This window comes from Cyprinodon tularosa, unplaced genomic scaffold (genome assembly GCF_016077235.1).
Source record: "Cyprinodon tularosa strain WSP-4 unplaced genomic scaffold, ASM1607723v1 ctg34, whole genome shotgun sequence".
NCBI classification, from domain to species: Eukaryota; Metazoa; Chordata; class Actinopteri; order Cyprinodontiformes; family Cyprinodontidae; genus Cyprinodon; species Cyprinodon tularosa.
This window is the reverse complement of record NW_024039052.1, coordinates 1,224,758-1,246,827: the sequence shown is the minus strand read 5'-3', so window position 1 is coordinate 1,246,827 and position 22,070 is coordinate 1,224,758. Positions and strand designations below refer to the sequence as shown.

At 36.6% G+C, this 22,070-nt stretch overlaps 1 protein-coding gene across 3 annotated transcripts in view; it reads left to right on the top strand.

Annotated features, from left to right (window-relative positions):
- Nucleotides 1-21,211, top strand: part of LOC119789471 (SR-related and CTD-associated factor 4-like) — a 40,051-nt gene extending 18,840 nt beyond the window's left edge. For 2 of the 3 annotated variants that reach the window (XM_038294354.1, XM_038294357.1), the window contains exons 17-18: nucleotides 19,973-20,111; nucleotides 20,288-21,211. In XM_038294354.1, the coding sequence (XP_038150282.1) occupies nucleotides 19,973-20,111; nucleotides 20,288-20,721 (573 nt within the window). In that variant the 3' untranslated portion in view covers nucleotides 20,722-21,211. The remainder of the gene's footprint in view (nucleotides 1-19,972; nucleotides 20,112-20,287) is intronic. The other variant, XM_038294355.1, reaches the window with a different exon arrangement.
- The last annotated feature ends 859 nt before the right edge of the window (nucleotides 21,212-22,070 follow it).

The following is a 22,070-nucleotide window of genomic DNA, read 5'->3' as shown; positions in this document are numbered from 1 at the left end:
ACATGGTCATTTCCACATTAATCCATCAGCCGATTTTACAGATAAATTATTGAAGAATGAATGCATCTAACATTTTTCATTAGAATTATGTAAGAAATGTTATTATTTAAGAAGGCTAAATATAATACCTATTCAATAGGAATTACATGAATTCTGTCCAGCAGGATTTTTTTTTATTTTATTTTTTTTAAGAGAGGTCATTTTCATTAACACTAGTTTCCTGTCTGCATCCTAAAACAGACATTTTTGTTTTGGCAAATACAGAATATTCCTTGTGTTTTGGGAAGATTTCCATTGGGGTTTACCTGTCAGAAACAGGAGACGTGGAGATTGTGCACACAAAGTCATCCTTTTTTTTCTTATAATCCTTTAATCAAAATAAGTTAACACTGGAAAAAGCCCACATAAGAAGTGAACCTGCCATGTCATTCTGGTAGAGATGCACTGATCATATACTGATCTGATATCGCCACTGAAACTATCTGGATCGAATATCTGGTGAATGGTGCGGATCCAGAATTCCAATCCTGTCAATGAGGATGTTTTGTACAGTGATCTAGTGACTTCAATCACTAGATCACTGTACAAAACATCAATCATGCATAGCACATACAGCAGCTAGTGGTAATCTGTATTGGTCATTGTTTCTATATTGTTCATTCTTTACCTTTTCTATGGTCTACAGTCTACCTTTTTTCCGGTCTACGATCACTCACAATGGCTTTACTATATTGTCCAGCTATAATTCATTCAACAGTCCTATTGGATCATGTAGGAGGTCTGACCAAACACTCAGCTCATGTATCGAATTGGATTGGTACATCTCTGATTCTGAATTCCAAAAATAATTTCTTACATCTAGATGGTGTTAAAAATTGTCAATCTTTCTGTAATCAACATATAAATAGGTATAAACATCCCCCCATTTATTAGTTTGCCAACAGACATTGAATTTTAATTCTACGAAATATCCAATTAGTTACTAAATAATTTTTTAGGTTGATTTTATGCTCACTATAGGAATGTGTTACCAGTTGTAAATCAAGACTTTATTTTGGTTTGGTTTTGTCTTTTTGAACATAAAATGCCAACAACTGCTCTTGCATCATTTCTTATTTGTGTACACGTCTCACACACCTATATAATTTTGCAGTTCCTTGTTCCAGACTCTTAAGTTGTGGCATTTTTAGTTGTCGAACATGAATTGAGTTGCATGCCAAACCTTATGTTATTCAGTTAGGAACTGATGCAATTAGAAAATTGAACTATTAAATAGCTTTTAAATATTTCTGCTATATTTACAACCTGATTATGAAGCTTTCTTTTGAGTTTCAAAAACATTTTTTAAATAAAATAATTTTAAAACTGAAATAATGTTAGCTTAAAACAATATGAATAGTATTGATGATCTAGTACTTATTTCACCAGAACGTGGTGTCTTTGAATTGTTAACACTTTTCAAAATCTATTGATTAGCCTTTGTTCAAAGCTACACAATTATCCTGAATTTATTCTGGTGGAACAGCTTTTATAAAATGTTATTTCTGGATTAAAATCTTGGCAGTTTTTTTTTTTTTTTTTTTTTTTTTTTTAAGTAGCTGCTTGTTATTTTAATGTCAAATTATTTCAGTTTTTAAGGCAGTGTCTCGGCAAGTTATTCCATTAAGTCTACATATAAATAAGCATTAAAGCAATTTGTTTAGCAGTCTGTCAAAGAAGTTAGAACAATGGTAACCTGAGCATTTAGATTTCTGTTTTGAAGTTTGGTGTGATTCCTTTTGCATAATGGAAAAAAAAACTAGGATTTGAGCCTGCCACAGTTTCCCTTCTGGACTTGCTTCTTGTGTTAAAATCCTTCAGGAAAAACATTTAAAATGCTTTGCTCATTAGAACAAATCCTCTGCTCAGACCACCGGGTTTTTTATTTTATTGTTTTGTTTAAAGGCCAGTTTTCAAGACCGTATATTCATAGCTGGCCTGTCATTTGACTGAAGGATGGAGCCCAAGCTCTACGGCTAAATGCTCCTAACTGATTAGTTCACCATCAAAGAAAGAATCCAAATCTGTAAGTGGACTCCGGTTAAATTAATTTTCTTACGGCACACCGTGGCTTATTTTGAAGGCCCATCAGGTGAGTTGGTTGCCCTTTTATGTGGACCAGGACACTGTCCACTGATAGTTGGCATAGACGCATGCTTCAGGATCACAGTTTGAATTTCACTTTGAAATGCCTACTTTGGTAAAACTTGTTTTCTTTTTGTTTAGGTTTTTATATTTACTTAAAGCTGGCATGCACTGTATATATTTTTTTGCCCTTTTCAGGCCGTTTCTCTAGTTGTGCGAGAAGTTTTTGATTCAGGCCAACTTTCAGCCTGATCGTGCATCGTGTAGTGTACAGGGGGAAACGAGGGGCGATCAGCTTCTCATGACCACCTCCTGATCAGGAATCTTAAGGTCGGGAGAAAATAAACATGTTTGAAACATGTTTTAAATTCATTCAGCCATCCTAAGCTGTCGTAGGCATATCACTCAGTGGGCATGCGCAAACTAGGATTGTTCTTCCTCTCAGACGAAAACGCATGGCATGGCAGGGGTGCGAGTGAAATGGAGTTCTTTCTGTAAAACTAATAGGCCGTAGTAGCAAAGTTTACTGAGCCATGCCATTGTCCAAATATGTCATTGCCTTTTCTTTTTAGGGCATTCATCACACATTTTACAAATTGCCAAGGCAGAATCTAGTGAGCTTAATATTCCTCTTTTACTTGTTTGACTTCTGGATAGGTGAGTCCGAGTAGCGCCATCTCACTGTGGAAATGAGTCCGAAGTTGTTTTTGACATACAGTGTGTGCAGATAGATCAGAGCGAAATCCTGTGGTTTTGTCATACAGTGTGAGCATTAGCTGCGTGCAACAATAAAAATAAAAAAAACGTACAGTGCATGCCCAGCTTAAGTGTTGTCGAGTCGTTAAATAGGTAAAGATTGTCCTTGCTCTGGCATTAGCATACTTTTAATAATATCCTCTTGCCAATAATTTCTTTGGTTTTATGGATATTTAATGTCCACCTTTGTCCTTCTAATAGAAACACATCAGTTCCCTTGAAAGTTTCGTTTTAAAGACTTTACGGCTATCAGTGTATATGTGCCAACATTTGATTTTTTTGACTGACATTTAAAAACTGGTGGGTAAATAACTCTTGACACATTTTAGTTGTCCAATAACTGAAGAGAAGTGCAGAGACTATGTCCAAGACTTAGAAGTGAGGGGTACATTAAGTTGTTGAACATAAGATAGAGGTTTATGATGGAACTTATCTTCCTTTGTCATTAAGTGGAATTAACTGATTTTACAAAATCTTGCTACTACAAAAGAAAAACACAGCTATAGCCTTTATTATTTTAAACAAGTCACTGTCCCCAATGCTTTGTCTAATCTTTTTTCTGATATTAGTCATGCTACACAGTGGTTAAAATATAGTCACACATTTTATAGCTCTGAAGCTAAATGCCAAAAATCGATCTTTCAATCGATCTCAAAATCATCTATCTTTAATCCAGAATCAGCAACATTGTAAAATTACTTTTAAATGGTTTCGGTTTAAAACCAGACTACCTCTCCTACCAGCACAGTGTAAATTACCTTTATTTTGTTGCCTTACAAACAAAGTATAAACCGTTATTTTTCAAAGGCCTAATGAAGACCAAGGGACATCATGAATGGGTTAGACCTGTATCTTAGGCTTTGAATATTTCAATAGATAAGTTTCAAAGTGAATCGCACAACAGCAATTTCAGCAGAATGTAGCTTTCTACTTGAACTGCTTTTCTGGACAACAGGAGCATCAGTAATGGAAGCCGGCATGAGGCCCGTGGTAACACTGGAGGAGCTGCAGAAATCCACAGCCGAGGTTTGGGTATCTGTTTTTTAGACAACCGTTATGTGTGGGCTCCCAGAACCGGGTTTTTTGGAAGAAAGACATTCCATACAGTTTACTGCAACCTATTTATGGCAGGCAGCAAACATGAAAGGGGCTCTGGTCAAGAGACACTCTAAACTGAATTCTATAATCTACATTCAAGGAGCTGTGTCGAGAAAGATTAAATCATTTTACCCTGAATACTCCTTCCAAGTAGGGTGGTGGCAGCCTTTAGAGGAACCAGAATACAATACAAGACAAGAGTAGCAAAGAACAAGCAGCAACATTTTAATCTCTTGATCTGCAAAGTATATACAAATATTCTTCTAAAATACATATGCACACCACATTTTATTCAATTTAATTAGTAAGACATTAAAACATCACAATTATGTACTAGTTTGTGTTGGTACACCTCAAATCGTAGTGAGATATGTTAGGCTTTCTTGTTTATAACATTACCTTTGGAAAAGTTGAGAGGTATAAATTGTTTTATTTAAAAGCTCTACAGGTTCCTGAACCCAGCTAAAAACTTAGCTGAACAGCATTTTTTTTATGTATGTTTTAATAACTTGCAGTTCAATTGTAGTATTTGAAAGTGCTGTAAACAGAGGTAAGAAAAACAGGCGATGATAAAATAAATGTATGGGAAAAAAATAATAAAACCTGAAATAGCCAGCTATTTTGGAGCCCCTGCCCTCAGAATAAAGGACAGTATCCCGGAAAGCAGCCACTGTCAGATTTACAGCAAAATAAATTCAAACTGCAGTATTTACCTCTGCTACTTCACCACTCCTGCTTGATCCAAAATGTTGCATACTGAGGTAGGCTCACGATGAATTCATACAAAATAACTATTTTTCATACAGACCAATACTCTTCTGCCATTGTTATTAGACAATCCATACATTTTCACACCCTAAACTCTATCCCTAAATGCTACAACTTACCCTCCCTTTGCGCATACCTGTGGAGGCTTTGCAGTATTAAGGGCCATGTAGTGGACCATTCAGCCCTTTAATAGCAAGTCTGCATCAGTGTAGACTTGCTGGAATTTGGCAGCGGGTGCAAAGGGCCTTGAAGGCTCCATTTAAATGTAAGTTGTACTGGTTTGCTGCATCGTTGTCACACTGAGAAAATCACAAGTCAGGAAGAAGGACATTTATTTTAAAAGGGTGGTTCCCCTTTGAAATATTTTTATTTGTCTGCATTGATTTTTCAAGAAAGGGGCAAATGCTTTATTTTATGCCGGTGTGCTCCACAATGCTACATGCACATGGAGTGTCACTGTGTTGCCATAGCAATGACAAATTTCTTTTTCTGGTGGAGGAAAGGGGACATCCTATTCTTATTCACACCCTCCATCTTCAATTAAAGGCTTCATTGGGGAGTGCTTAGGAAGCGGTTTGGGATCGGGCCTCTTTTCTGCTGACAATGACTGCCTCAAATTTGGTGTGCTGGTTTTTACTCTCCAACGTGTTATACATGGATATAAAATCTTTACTCATAAACTGTTTAAGGTTTGGGTTCAATATCATTCTCTTAAAGTTGCTGGTTTTGGTCATTTGGTTATAAATGTAGGTTCTGTGTATAGTTAAAGGTCTAGTGGAGGATTTTCTTTTTCCAGGTGGATCATCAAAATAAGTGGTCTTCCTAATTGTCAATCATTCTGGTGATATGTGTACGTAAGGCCGTCCTACTTGCTCGTCCGCATTTTCACTTACCGATGGTGAGTCTGATATAGTGGAAAAATTGCAAATCTTCTTTTGGAAAGTCGGCTTGTATGAGTGTTTCAAACAGCTACTTTTAAACAGAGCTTGCACGAAGAGAAATTGGTTTGTTGTTCTCATGCATGCATATATTATAGTCGTTCCCGCTCTTTCCCTCTGAGCATTTTTTTTTTTCAAAGTGGAGAGTGCAGATATTTTCAAAAATCATGAAAATCCTCCACTATACATTTAATGCAGATACATTACAAATGATTCGGCTGATTTACTAACCAGCGCACGCTGTCAGATTTGCTCATTTGTATAGGTGGAAACCATTTGAAGCTCCCGTAACTAGATTTTAGAAGTTAAAAAAAAATAAATAAATCTTCCATTACATGTAATTTCAACACCCACACTCTGTTTAGAGGTGGTTCAATATTTTTATATTTAAATTCTGAACATTATATATTTTTTTATGTTATAACTACTCTCAGTTCAGTTGAAGTGGTTTATGTGACCAAATTATATTTACAGTAATGTTTGAATTCAATGACTTCTCAATGAAGAATCTGCACTAATCCTGCCAGTCACTCAGATGACCTTACCTGATTTTTCAAGAGGAATTTTTTTCAGTTGCATAAACCAATATGACGATGAACTATTATCATGGACAGCTTGACACAGAAGCTTTACAAAGGTGAGTAGGAACAAAATCATTGTGATTCTTGGATAGTTTGTTTAAAGGTAAATTAAGGCGCATTACTTGAAGTTGTTCTTTTCATTCCATAATGTAATTTTGAATGATGATGAAGTCACTAAATCAAAACAGAGTCAAAGTCCATCATTAAAGCCTGCTGTGCTTTACTGGGAGGAATTAAACTGGGGAAAAACAGCTGTTTGATTTTCTGCTGTTGGATTTCACATTAATAGGGTAAGAGCAGAATTGATCTTTGAGGGAAGTTTGCATGCAGCCTTGTTTTTGAGTTTAGATGTTGAAATTAGCTAAGTTTATATTCAATATACAGTGAGGAAAATAAGTGTTCTTCCACTTAGAAATTATGGAGGGATCTGAAATTTTCATCATAGGTACATGCCCACTGTGAGAGATCTAAAAAAAAATTGAATCCAGAAATCGCAATGTATGATTTTTTTTTTGTAACCCTTTATTTATTTATGATAAAGCTCCAAATAAGTATTTGAACACCTGAGAAAATCTGTGTCAATATTTTGTACAGTAGCTTTTGTTTGGAATTAGAGAGGTCAAACTTTTCCTGTGGTCCGTTTCAGAAAGCAGGTTGATAAACAAAGTTTTCCATTTCACATAGTGGGTTTCCTCAACCTCTGTTTCAGTCACCACCGGAACACTATCCCCGAAGCTAACCTGGTCAGTTGGGTTTAGTTCAGTAAACTCAGTTTCCTCTATCTGCGCTCCCCTTAGAGCCAATCACACTCTTTTATTTCCTGGTTTAGTCCGATGTCAGAACTGTCACTTAAAATGTCTAAACATTTCTAGATATATAAAATTCCTTACTATTATAATTGTTTTTTCCCTTTCTGAAATAAAGTTTTTTGCTACAAAAATGTAATATATCATTACAGTTCAGTATAGGCATGTGATTTTGATTAGGAAGAAACTTATGTTAGTGATCTACAAACGGAACTCCAGAGTGTAAAGTGCTTTTAATAAATGTAAAAACAGCCTGCCATAGGCAATTAAATATAAACTTACGAATTCACTCTAGCAACAAACTTCTCATTTGCCATCCTCCTCTCCCTTGCAGCTGTAGCGCCGTTTCTCGGTTTTTTTAAACACATTCTGCATTTTTTTTTATTCATTAAAATGTCTAGTTCCTGTAATGGGAAGTAAGCACTTCCTGTTGCTTGTTGCCATGGTGACTGGTATTGGGGCTTCACTGATAATGACTTTTCATACTTCTTATGGACGTGTTCAGCTCTGAGTGGACCTACTTGGAGTGGATTAAAGTAATTTATAGCCGCTGTGCTGAAACCAAAAACTCAGAGCTCCCGCTCTTAGGCTCAATCAATTTAGCATTGCAGATTTGAATCAGAGTTTGTTAAACCTGCTTCGTAAAATGAACTCTCCTCCTCCTGCATGTGTTTGCTGTCCATAGCCTTCCTTGACAGTGTCATTTCTAAGTCACCAATTTAGTTCTACTTGGTCCCAATGGAATTTCCCACTGGGAACCTACTAGCACTAAGATGCTAACCAGTTAGCAAGATTCTTCCGAGACACTGGCCATAACCAAATAGCTTGTGAACTTGCCGCTACAACAATCCCGCCACCTTGACAAACGACCAATCACATTCACTTTATTCACTTGTTTAAAGTCGGGCACCACTCGGGAGAATGCAACAGTTGGAACAACCGTTTCCCTACGACTTTAAGTTTGCCTATGACCATTTGGATGATCCAGAGGAGCCATCGGAGAAAGTCATGTGGTCAGATGAGGCCAAATAGAGCTTTTTGGTCATAATTCCACTAACCATGTTTGGAGGAAGAATAATCAGTCCCACCTTCCCTATTGTGAGGCATGGGGGTGGTAGCGTCATGCTTTCGGGGCGTTTTTCTGCACATGGGACAGGGCGACTACACTGAGGATGACCAGGACAACGTATGGCAAGATATTAAAGATTGGTCAAGGCTTGGTCTTCCAACATGACAATGACCCGCAGCACACAGCCTGGTTATCCAAGAAGTTGCACTAAGGACCATATCAATGTTCTAGCATTGCCTAAACAGTCCCCAGTAGAAACCCAAAGGAGAATCTTTGGAGGGGGCTTAAATTACGTGTTTCTCACTGATGGTCTAGAAACCTTATTGATCTAGAGATCAATCAGGTTGATCTCTGTGGATCTGTGTGGAGGAGTGGGCCAAAATCCCTCCTACAGTGAGTGCAAATCTGGTGAAAAACTACAGGAAAGGTAATATTTAGGAAACCAAATATTAACACTGATTTTCTTAGGTTTTCAAATACTTATTTGCAGCTGTATTATACAAATAAATAGTTTAAAAATCATACATTGTGATTTCTGGAATTTTTTTAAAATTAGGTCTCTCACAGTGGACATGCAACTACAATGACAATTTCAGACCTCTCCATGATTTCTAAGTGGGAGAACTTGGAAATTAGCAGGGACTTCAAATACTTATTTTCCTCACTGTAGCTACACAAATGAAACAGGAACTTTAAAACTTATGATTCCAGCATCCTTCATTTTTTCATGCTTTTTAAAAAAAAGTCCCCTTTAGTCAAAGACATGATAAAAAATGCCTTTAGTGCTACATGGGTATTGATTTTTGGTGTGGGTGTGTGTGAAATCAAGTTGTTTTCTTCCAAACTTGAATAAATGCAAATGAAGATGCTTCTGTCTTCTGGGTGCCACCGAACTAATGATGCGACCTCAGTACATCACGTTTTTAGGCTGGACGAAGTCATTGACCTCTTAAGGTCAAAAACATTTTCACTATGAGCTAAAAAGACTTGTTGGCCTGTGCAGAATACCTGCTAACAGAGCCGCTTCTTCTTGACCAGAATCATCATGCTCTGGGTCATATCATCCCTCCTCATCTGAGAAAATGGGTGTTTGTTCACAGCATGGGCACAGCATGCTTAAGGTAGGTGCTTCCTTTATGGGGCACGTCTGCAGAGTTACTCTCCTATTGCCTGTTTTCAAAGATTAGGGAGTGGCTGTGCTAAGACAGCAGAATTCAGGAGGATTAAAGGGACGCATGAACCATGCAAAATACCACTTTGTGCAAAATAAATTTTTTATAGGATGATATAGGATCCCTCTTATACATCTTGGAAAAACCTAAAATGGTATATGTAGACAAAAACTTTAAATAAGAAAAAAAAATTTCAATTTTATATATTCAAAACTCGTGTAAAGTTGTTTTTTGTTTTTTTGTTCCACACCTCACTTCATCGTATTATTACTATGTAAGTAATTATACTGTTATTAACAATGTTTGCATTATAATAACACACTTTCAGGCAAACGGCTTGTCTTAATTAATTAAAGTAGGCATAATTCACTATCACATAATTTCAGCTGCAAGGAAAACTTGTCTATTTACAAATTGAGGAGTCTTTTAGAAAGGTTTTATATCATTGATGTTTTGCTGTGCAGGCGGAAGTAGTTGCTGGATAAATGGAAACTGGGGAAAAACTATTATTGGAATAGACAAAGGTGTTGGAAGTTCAGTGAAGCCCTTAGATTAGAACTAACACCTCAGTTGGTTAAAGGTATAGTGGAGGATGTTCTTTTTCCGGGTGGATCATATAAATAAGTGGTTCTCTAATTGTCAATCATTCTGGTGATACATTTATGTAAGGCCATCCTAGGTGCTCGTCCCCATTTCCAATTGAGTCTGTCATAGTGGAAATCTTCCTTTGGAAAGTAAGCTTGTATGACCATTCAAAAAGAGCAACTTTTAAACAGAGTGTGCATGAGGAGAAATGAGCTTGTGCATGCTCTTGCACATGTTTTATAGTCCTTCCCTCTTGGGAGCAGGTACAGTGTTGTGGGTGTGCATTTTTTTTAAAGTGGAGAGGGCAGGTCTTTTCAAAGATTCTCGAAGCTCCTCCTCTATACCTTTAAGGGATTTTATGATGTCAACTAATGCTTTATAACATACTTTATGATATTTAAGGAGGAGTATAAATTGACTTAATCAGGCATTCTCATATACAGCCCTATGTCCTGCACTCTTTAGATTTGTCTCAACTTCAACATACCTGATTCAAATAATCAGGTTAGTTCGTAGGGCAATGGATCTTGCGGGTTCCAAGTGAGGAAGCGTTGTAAAAGTAAAAAAAAAAAAAGTCTAATCAACCAAAACTTGACCCCCATGAAGCACCTCCGTGGACCCCCTAGGGGCCCCTGACCCCCTGTTGAAGACCTCCGCTATAAGCAAACAAGTACAAATACTAAAGACACATAATGTTCTGGTCTCAAACTTGTTCAGAGAAGCCTTCTTTTGCCTGTTCATGATCTACGGTGAAATCCCTGAATACAAATGGAATTAATTGCAAAGATCTGGATTCGGTATTACATTTTGAACCATATTTGGTGAAGAATTATTAAAAATAATGACCGCTTACATGTTTAACAATGTGATTATTAAGAAGGCTTTTTTTATTTACAAGAAACAACTTCTTTTTTTACATTTAAGGAAAGGCATTATAGAATATTCTCCAACTTTGAGGACCATGCACTGGCTTCCCATGCTACCTTCCTAGAAGTAATGGCAGAGGAGTCTGCTTTAAAGGTACACTATGCAACCGGTGTTGATTTTCCAGTGAGGCTCCCTCCAGAGGGCGAAAGTAAAAGTGCACTGTCGTAAATATGCTCAGCTGTTCTCCTGGTTTCTCCGTCAAGCCAGGCGCGGTTGTTTTGAGCTTAGCAGCGAATGACTAACGCTGCGTTCACACTGGATGTAGCTGGCGCGACAGAAGCAGCGAGTTTACATGCAAAGGTCCCGCGGCGCGTTTTGAGCTGCAGGCGCAGCACGTCTGAGCGGCTGCAGCAGCGCGTCGGGTGCGTTTAACGCAGGGAGAGAGACACAGCGCTGATGATCACTGCTCTTAAACAGTTTATTGACGCCTAAATTAACTTAAAATGCAGAAATCTGCCGGCAGAATATGCAGTTTGGATTATTTAGATGAAAAACACCTACCAGCTGCCACGGTGAACCGCTGCTGATGAAGGGATCCATACTGTCGGCGCATCCCTGGTATGTGGGGGTCTGAGCGGCTCTGACAGAAAAAATATTGAAGGCAGGATAATAATCTGAATGAACTGACTGCACTGATTACGTTTTCAGGTGTATTTTCTCACTTAAAAACATATTAAAACTACTTTATTCCCACTGATCACAGCAAATATAGCTGCAGGGCAGAGAAAGGATAGTGAAGCTCCGCCCAACACGCCTCAGACACACTTTTGCAGCCAGAGCAGCAAAGCTGCTTCAGCCGCGCGTCAGTACTAACTAGTACAAGCAGCAAAAATGAAGCAGCAGACGCGATTTTGCTGCTTTTGCTGCGTGAACGTAGCATAACTGCATAAAGATTGCCACTGTGCTAGCAACGAGAATGCTTTTAACTGGGGGGTGTAGCAGTTCTCGCCGTAAAGCAAGACTGACTCTCACGAGACTTCTGAGCCTGTGGGTGCGGATCGGTGCTCCTGCAGTTGCAAGTGCAGTATTTCCCCCACAGACCACCAGGGCGGCCGAGAATACCTTTGTTCAACCTGAAATGACTAATTTAGTCATCCATAACGTTATGGAACACATTAATTAACTGAAAAATGTTGCATAGTGTCCCTTTAAAAAAATATTCAGTGATATTCTCTGACAATGTCACTGTACAGAATCATGCAGCATGCTTGATGCTGTGTACAGAGGCTTTGCACTTTTTTTAAACATTACTCACATCTCATGATTGCTCTGAACCTAAGCACTGGCACTGTTTGTACCTGCCCCAGGAAAAATAAATAAAACAAAAGGAGAGAAAGGGCAAACAAATGGAAGCACAATGTGGAGCTCATTTGCTGCCCAAGTACATGTACGTTATACTTGAACAACAAAATCAGGTGTGTAAGAAGCACAGACTAATTTAAATTGTGTAATTTATCATGCACTTGAATGATTATCTTATTTAAACTTGGGGGAAAATATGGAATTGGAGAAGTAAAGCAGTGTTTGTATTTGAAAAAAAAAAGGTTTCAGACAGGCTTGTCTTATAAGATTTAAAGTAGTAAGAACTTATTAGTATTTTCTTTTAGTCTTTTCCTGATTTATATTTTTGTATAATGATGCACTGCAAAAATGATCTTAAATGAGTAAAAAAAATCTTAAAATATTACTTATTTACCTTTTATTTGAGGTTTGAGTGGGTAAATAAGATGTTTTCCAATGGAATAAGAATGATGAGCCTTAAAATAAGATAATTAGATATTATGCACTTGAAATAAGAGACTGAATTAGATTTTTTTTTTTTACTTTAAATGTAAATTGTCTTTTTCCATTGGCAAAGTGTCTCACTTACCTGCTCAATTTAAGAAGGACTTAATCATTTAGATTTTTTTTGTTTTGTTTTCTGCTAACTCCCAGCGAAATATGAATTTAACTATTTGTTGAAAGTCATGTAGCATTATGAAACACCAGTGGAATCCTTGAGCTTATCTTTTGGAGGTTACATCTGATTGTCAGGTTAGATCTGATTAAAAGAATATTTTTATTTTACTGACTGTGCTTTTGAGATTTGTTAAATGTAATGATTCCACAAGTGTTATTATATATTGTTTGAAGTTAAATGTTGTTTAAATTATATGATTCATTTCCACTTAGGTTGTACATCAGCCAGTAGTTTGTAGCCTGGGTTTTGGTTCCTCTCTTGTAAATATCACAACAAAGGGTAAAATGTACAGGTATCAGATTCCGAATTCAGATTTACCTGGCTCTTGGAAGAAAACCAAATAATTTGTGTGGGTGTCTGAGAGCTGCATATATGATCTAGTTGTCATCAATAAAGTAGAAATAGAGAAAAGCCCAAGTCTCTGACCGACCAGCAAAGCCTATAAAAGAAGTGCCAAATTTAATTAACTCAGCCCCAGCCCTAAAATTAGATAGCTCTCATTTAAGCACTGAATTCATCGTTAGTGTTTAAGCAAGATTTTTCTTCCATTGTTTACATTTCAGTTTTAGATCATAAAAGAAGAAGTACTAAATCTCTAAAACTGTTGCTGCCCTTTGCAATACCATCAATATAATGAGATTAAATCATTAATCAGCTAATGAAAACCTGATCCTTTAATGGTGCAAGTACTGTTAAAAAAATCCTTTAAAATAAATCTATTTTGTTTGTTTATTACCAGATAAACTTTTTATTTTAAACATTTTTGGAAAGAGACAATATCAGTCAATTCATGAAAGCTTATTGTTATTTTAACATTTTTATGATTTCCTTTAAAGATAAAAATAAAAAAACGGATTTGAATTTGAGCTTAATTGGATTTATCAGTCCCTCGATTAAGACCTTAAGGATTAGCATATTTGATTATTCCAAAACTTGTTTGTCCAAAGCATACACTCCTGAGGCTGAATACAAAGCACACAACATTTTAGATGTTTTCCTTTTTGTTGTGATTCAATTATATGCTGCTATCTATCCTTTTATCACACATAATTCAAGTAAAATGCATTGAAATTTAATAATTCTAATGAAATAAAAGAAATTGGGATTTTTATTTTCAATTCAGTTTATTAATATAGTCCCAATTCTTTAGAGAAACATACTTCACAGAAACAATCAAATTATACACGGATTGATTAAGTTTCCTTAGGAAACTGTTGATTGCATTAAGTCGCTGACTGCAGGATTCCCCCCGTGAGCGATGGTAGACAGGATTCTACACAAATAAGAATACTAGACTAAGATCACTTGAGATAGCTCAGCTTTGAGAAATGGCTTCTTCAAAAAGAAGCAAATTGAGGGCTAATATTGGTTAAGCACTTGAGCATTGGTGCTTATTTAAGGTTGCAAAGGGGCTTAGAAGGTATGAGAGGTTGCAGCTTGTCTTCTGAATTGGTAAGTTAAATGCTTGGTTTGGTTTGCTTTAGCAGACCGGGCACTTGGCTGGTAAACAGAACAGAAGGAAGTGCACCGCTTAAGGCCAAGGTAGGCTAAAACATAAAACACCCTCATCTGAATGAATGAAATATTCTTTTCTTTCATAAAAAGTTGGATGTGCTGACAACAGTGTCCTATGAAATCAATGGAAATCACAATTATTAATTAATGGATGCCTGCATTTGGAGTCGCACACAAAATCAAAGTGGAAAAACTCACTAAAGGCTGATCCAACTTTAATTTAATATAATATAATAATTTAGGTAGAAATAAGGAATGCTCTCTAAAGGTCTTTAGGTGGCTTTAAAAAAAAAGCCATTCTAATTTCGTCCTAGAACTGTCAACCATCCTCACTCATCTCCAGCACGGGTTAAATGCAGGGCTAAATTTCTCCAGTGTGAGATCAATACAGTTCAATTATTATTATGAAATAAGCGTAGCACTAATGTCTGCTGGAAGGCGACATCATCGGCCGTAATTTAAAATAATTCCATCTTAAAAAACAAATTAGCACAAATAATAGTTTAACGTGCAGATACGAAGTACCACTAAAAAAGGAGGCTAGATAATTTTAATTAAATTCAGAGCTTAATAGTGGGGATAGTTGACCTCTGGGTGACCTAAAAAATTACCTTTAATATCTCTAAAACAACAGCAGCATATATGATCTTTTCTTATTTATTTATCTTTTTATTTTTACCAATGACCATTTTAAATGCACAAACCTCTAAAAAAGCAATAGCCATTCACCCTATTTGCTGAGTTTTTTCAGGTCAGTTGGGTATCAGCTTCACACAGCTGAAGCTTCTCCTATTTTACTATGCAATCCAGGGTGTATACACTGCATCTGAAATGCAGAGCCGTGAGCTACCTGCAGGGCTCACAGATATCACCGCGTTCACCGCCTGCTGTTTGAACGCACCATTTAACAAATCAAAACGAGGCTCAGTATTGTGTGTGGTCTGTATGAGCTCCTTACAACATCTGGGCATGCTTCTAATGAGGTGGTGGATGGTCTCCTAAGGGAACTCCTTGCAGACCTGGACTAAAGCAACCGCCAACTCCTGGACAGTCTGTGGTACAACGTGACACACTCCAGCCACATGAGGTCTAGCATCGTCCTGCATTTAGAGGAACCCAGGGCCAACTGCACCAGCATATGGTCTCACAAGGGTATATAATGGTACCTTATTGCAGTCATGCAACCTCTGGTGAGCACATGGGGCTGTGCGGCCCTCAAAAGAAATGCCACCCAACACCATTACTGACCCACTGCTAAACCGATCATGCTAAAGGATGTTGCAAGCAGCAGATCACTCTCCAGATTCTGTAGGTTCTGTCTGGAGAATCTGTCACTTCTGCCTTATGTGCTCATTGTGAACCTGCTTTCATTTGTGAAAAACACAGGGCGCCAGTGGTGAATTTGCTAATCCTGGTGTTCTCTGGCAAATGCCAAGCATCCTACACACTGTTGGTCTATGATCAGAACCCCCATTTATGTACCTTAGGCCCTCATACCATCCTCATGGAGTCTATCCATTTATGCAGACACATTTGTGGCACGGTGGAGGTCATTTTGCAGGGCTCTGGCAGTGCTCCTCCTGTTCCTCTGTTCACAAAGGGGAAGGTAGCAGAGCTGCTGCTGGGTTTTTGCCCTCCTACGGCCTCCTTGACCTCTCTTGGTGTACTGGTCTTTCTCCTGGTAGAGCCTTCAACCTCTGGACTCTATGCTGACAGACACGGCAAACTTGCCACAACTCACATTGATGTGCTATCCTAGATGAGCTGTACTAACTGAGCCACTTGTGTGGGTTGTAGAGTCTGTCTCATACTACCACAAGTGTGAAAGCACCACCAATATTCAAAAGTGACAAAAATATTAGCCAGAAAGCTTAGGTCTGTGATCCCCGCCTACGGAACCACTCCTTGATTAGTGTGTCTTGCTAATTGCCAAGAATTTCCTCGTGCCTCTGCGAACATGGTTGAGGACCAACCTCTTGAGGGTCCATCATATGTGGGATCAATGCTACTGACCTGTAGCTGCTTAGGTATTTTTGATGTGCAGTCTTATACTGGTACCACATAGGAGGACTTTGATGACAGTGGTATTTTCACCAGCTTCAGACTTATTTTCAAGATGTATCCCAAGAAGCCACAAAGCTTGTATGTGCAGCCCCTCAGAAGCCAGGGGCTGATGCCACCCAGACCTTCAGCCTTCATTAATTTTTGTTGTTCTTATTTTTTTTCCTGGGATACTGAGAAAATAATATTCATAAGCATGTATCAGAGCAAAATTACTTAAAAATTTTGTTAATCATCTTTATTAAAAGAGCAATATTACGTCCTTGTGAAATGCAACTAAACTACCCTCCAATATAAAACATTCATGCTCCTTTTCTTCAGTGTAAAAAAGTGAAATGGCAGCTTGGTTAAAGCCATATTTTATGGTTTAATGGTCTTCTATATCTGAACTTTGAGGTTTATTGGCTTTCAAGTCATAGAAATGACCAAAAATACTACTTGAAGCTATTATTCAAACTTCCTACATTATGCATTTCTCAAAAGCCCCAAACCTCTTAATCATACTGCATAAACTGTCTTAACAGTTTAACAAGTTGTGTCTATGTTCCCCATGACCTAATTGGTTTTGTTTGCTATCAAAGGGATCTTCCTAACAACTTTTGTCAAATTCTAATTTAAACTCTCTTTCAAATTTTAGAGTAATGCATATTTACATCAGCAGCAGAAGTTTTAGTATAGGTCTCCAAAAATAATTCAATGTTTGATTTTTTGCAATTTGAACTTGTTTGTGGCATGCGTGAAATAAACTGGGGAAATGGGTTGGAATGCGCTTCATTTTGTTTTTACCTACACATTGTTTCCCTTACAATGGAAATACTGGTTTCAAATTGTTTTGGGATGTCTTTTTTTGCTTTGCCAGACTTATCAGCTATGGCAGACCATTTCTGATTGGTTTGGATCATTGTCTTCTATCTTAATATTATCATCACCTTTAGTTTAGCACTCGAGCACCCTCAATGAGTTTTACACAGGATAACCCCTCAAGTTACAATGTTTTAATTATCTAAACCCAATATACTACATTCACTGTGTGTGTTAGTGAGAAATAAAATTGTAAAAGTGTAAAAATGTATTTTAATTAAAATGACCAGATTTAATTTAATTAAATCAGATGCTTCTGAGAGATTTATAGCAAACACTCCAGTAGTTATATATGGAAAGAACTTAATGTCCTATAGACTACTGAAATTAAAACTTGCTGTTTTAAGAAAATTACCCCTCCAGTGTATTTTTGTCTGTAAATGTTGCCGAGCCAAGATAAAACACAAATGGATCTTCCAGAAAAACAACAATCCTTAGCTTATGGACAGAATGGTTCAAGCATGACAGATCAGTGTTTGGAGTTGCCACCATAAAGCTCTGATCTCAGTCCTATAGAAAGTTTGTGAATGCAGCTCAAATCTGCAACTCTGTATAGGTGCAAGTCAGGCCCTATACTGATGCAGTTTCCAATGCTCTTTGTTTATTCTGACTTGGATGTTACACAAAGAATAATCTGACAGTTGCAATCTTTAGATGTACATTATTGATAGAGACCTGAAATATTTGAGGCTGTAATAACAACAGTTTGTTCTAAAATTAAAATTAGCAATAATTTGTATATTTTTATAATTCAGTAATGTAACATCAGCCTATAGATTTTTTTTAATAATCTGAAAAAGGGAAAGGTACGTGTGGTTTATTTACTTTTGAAGATTTGCCTATAAAGAATCCACCTGAAGCAGTCATAGTCAGCAGAATCTGATTCCACCGCTCTTCTAGTAATGTGAAGTACTTGTCCCTCACAGATTTTCTGCTTTTGTTTTTTTTTTGGCAACATATTTATATATTTAACTCTGTTAAAATATGATTTTTATTTATCTTTTGATTCTGTTTTATGTTGATTCTGTTTTTAAAATGTAATATTAACTTATTTTAAAAACTTCCTTTTTTTCTACCTTTATTATAAATTAAAGACTTAACTCCAGGTAGTCATAGATATAAGTGAATTGACTGTTGAAAATAGTATGTGTGTTCACTATTTATAGAAAAGAATCTTCTATTTTAAGACGATTCACGAATAAATCTCAGATTTCTTTTTTTCAGCTAAAACTTTGAAACTTCATGTCAAGAAGAAAAAGGAAAATATCCTGTTTCTAATTTCTCCATCTGCCTCAGTCATTGTCCTTCCCACCACAAATTTGAGTTGTGCAAACTGAAGGGAATTGGCTCTTATAAACTTCAGCTGTATATTCTTTCTGACAGATGAGCAAAAATATGCTTTGCTACATATTGAATTAATTTGACATGAAATGCGGGCTAATTGTGGCACACACCTTGAATAAGTAAGAAGGACCATGTGATATATTGCTTAAGGTAAGGTATGGTAGGATTATTAATGGAGACAAAATATTGTTTTCCATTACCAAAGAATATTTAATTAGCTGTTTTTGTGCCAACTATAAGGATCAAAGACCAATCAAAACTCCCAAGATAGTCAAGCTAAAAATCAAAGATAAAGTCCTTAAGGCAGTACATTACCTGTGAAGAATGATGAATTTCTTGCCCTGACTTCTACTTCTTGATGACATTTGAATAATCAAATTGTTTTTATATGTATCTGCAAACCAAAGAAATTCACGTCTGTAGGAGTTGGTGCACAAATCTTATGTTTTGCATTTTATTGCAAAAGAGCGACTAAGAAGCATTCTAATCTTCTGCTGAGAAACAAACAGGATCGGATTAAAACTATATATGGTTTAACATCTTGATTACATTGAAATTGAACTTTTTTTAAGGCTGTTGTTAGACTCAAACTTCTTTTAGACTGTTTCATGACATTATAACCATAACAAAAAAAAATCACAGTTTGACAATATGAAAGTTTTTATACAAAAATGAATTTAATTGCTTTGATTTAAAATAGAAAAAAAACAAAACACCTAGTACTATTCTGGGTGAAATAATGGGTATATTGAATAATTAAATTTAATTAAGGTTCTGTACAATATATTTGTATTGTTTAGATTTGAATATCAAGAGTTTCTTTAAAAGCATGGCATTAAAAGCTGCTAATATGAGTATTCCAGCTATTTTCAAGTTTTAATGTCCATGAAGTCTGGTGCCCATTAGGTACTAGTACCATTTTCAAATTAGAACTTATTTTATTTTTAGTTCTATCTATTAACTGTCTTGATTTTACATTTTCTAGATAATATTTTTTAGACATTTTGATTACTAAACGGAACAAGAAGCAAGCCCACCAAACAAATATACAGCACACATATACATTTTATAAACTTTGGTGTATCCTGTACCTGAATACTGGTAACTAGTAAGCTGTTGTTCTGTTGGGTAAGTATAGTCTTCAGACTTGTACATAATTCAAACTTTAAATAACGCTCTTATTGGTTCCTGACATAACCCAAAATATTTACACAGAATATAGCAAAAATTAAAGCAAACTGTCCATGGTCCATTGCTCACTGCCAAATAACAGTACTGTTACCATTTTGAATTTCAAATGTATTTTCTTGATGCTTTTGAATCAAATGCAACATTTCTGTCAGTATGGTCTGTAACGCTGACTCTAAATTCTAATAAGGTTGGTCTGATGTTTATTTTGTTTTCCAGATGCAGACAGTTCCACAGTGTGAACCAATTGGAAGTCCACCTTCTTTTCCTGCTCCTAACATGCTTTCACCGACATCTTTACCCCTGGGAGGAGCTCCTTTCTTACCCTCAGAGTTTGATCCTGCACATCTAGTAGGAGGTAAACTTTAAAGACTGTAATATGCTGCAAATTTCTAATATTTTTTAGCATTATTTTAAATGTGGTACCTACTACTTTACTACTTTTTGTCATTATTTGCTTTTTCTTCTGCTTCTGTGGTTACTTCTTACAGTATGTGGAGTCGATGAAACTTCATGGTTTTCTTTTTACAACAGGAAATAATAAAGGTTTAGTGGAGTCTGCAGAAGATTCCCCTGTTGAGCAAGATCCGTCGTCAACTATTGGTGCTTGCGATCACCTAGGGACTCCAGCAACACCTGTTATGATGATGCCTAACCCTACAGCCATGCAGGGTCCCCCCAGACATGGAATGCCACCTCTGCAGCCTCCCCTTGGCATGCAAAATCCTAACATGCGGCCCTTCCCAGGTCCTCCAAACATGCAACGCATGCCCTCGCAAATAACGCAAGGAGAGCCCATGTTTCCGTCCAATAGATTCAGAATGCCTCTACCTTTTCCCCCTCGCGGTCCTCCTTTCCAACGGAATCCATCCATGGGACCAGGGATGATGAATGATGGGCCGAGGGGGCATTTTCGGGTGATCAGACCAGGATTTGGGCGCCCACCATTTCAAAGAGGGAGATGGTAGAAAATGTTTTATAAATGAGCCTAAAAGGGGAGTGTGAAAAACATCTGTGACAGGTTTTTACTAATCTGTTTTAGCAAGGAGTTCTGTGAGCACCAGGTGCCGCTAAATCTTCTGTTCAGACCTGCTCCTTTTTTCCATCACTAAGTTACTCAGCCTGATTTTAAGTTCACCAGAGATACTTTTTTTTCTGTATATACTACACATGCCTGTATATATTTATCTTTTTGTATAATTAGATTTGGGTATGCTCAATTGTTAGCAGAAGTAGACACTATTTGTTTTAAGCAGTTATTGCTCCTCTAAGAAAACAGATAAAAGAAAATCTTTCCTTTTTTTTTTAGCTGCTGATGTATTTCACTGCCAAAAATCTCTTCTGAAGATTTTATTTCCAACCAGTAGAGGGTGGAAAAATCTTGTTTAAAACCTCCCTGATACATTGAGGTCACACGTTGTTCAACTGTGTGCACTGAATAAAGAATGTCCACCATTTTCTGGTGTGTCTTTTTTTTTTTTTTTAGCTAAGCTATTCCTGTGAAATTGATCACTCTTAAAAAAAGAGTAAAGTTTTCTGTTTTACCTAAATATGCATCTTATAAAGTTGTTATAAAGTTATGCTATAAAAAGTAAAATTATTGCACCAATAAATTTAAATCTAAAATGTTATCTATCGATTTATGAACAGAGGCAAACATGTGAATCTTTTATGGTTAGTTTAATGAGAGAAGATTTTAATATATATCAATCAACCTTTGGGAGAAACAGTGACTTAGCAGTTTTCAAGAAAACTAACAATGGAAAAGTTTACAATTTAAATATAAATGGAAAGAAAAAGAAAATTAGAAAAAAGTTGTCCAGAGAATTTTGATGTTGTTGACCCTTTTATCAATTAAATGCATTCTGCTTCTTTTATACTTCACTTTACATTTTATAATTAATCCACTAAGTGACTTTTAATATAAACCATAAGGAGACTGTCAGAACAAGGAAAATTTATACAGCGTAATTCAGTACAAAGACAATGCAAAATGCTTTAAATGTATTAAACAAGATTAAAGGAAAATAAAAGGACAACAAAAACAAGTAAAGTTAACATGATAAAAGTAGTTGGAGGCACAATCTTAAACTAACAACACTTCAGTAACAGTTTAACTTCAACAGGCAGATATTTCTGAATGTACAAGTGTTATCTAGTTAAGCTTCTTTCCAATTTTATTGTTAAAACTCCCTTGAAAATATTGTAAAATAAAGCCTTTTAAAAGCTTTAGGAGGCATGCACAAAGTGTATACTGCAGCTAAATGTGGTGCCTTAGGAGTCCCAACACAGATGTGTTCAGGACATAAAGTTCAGC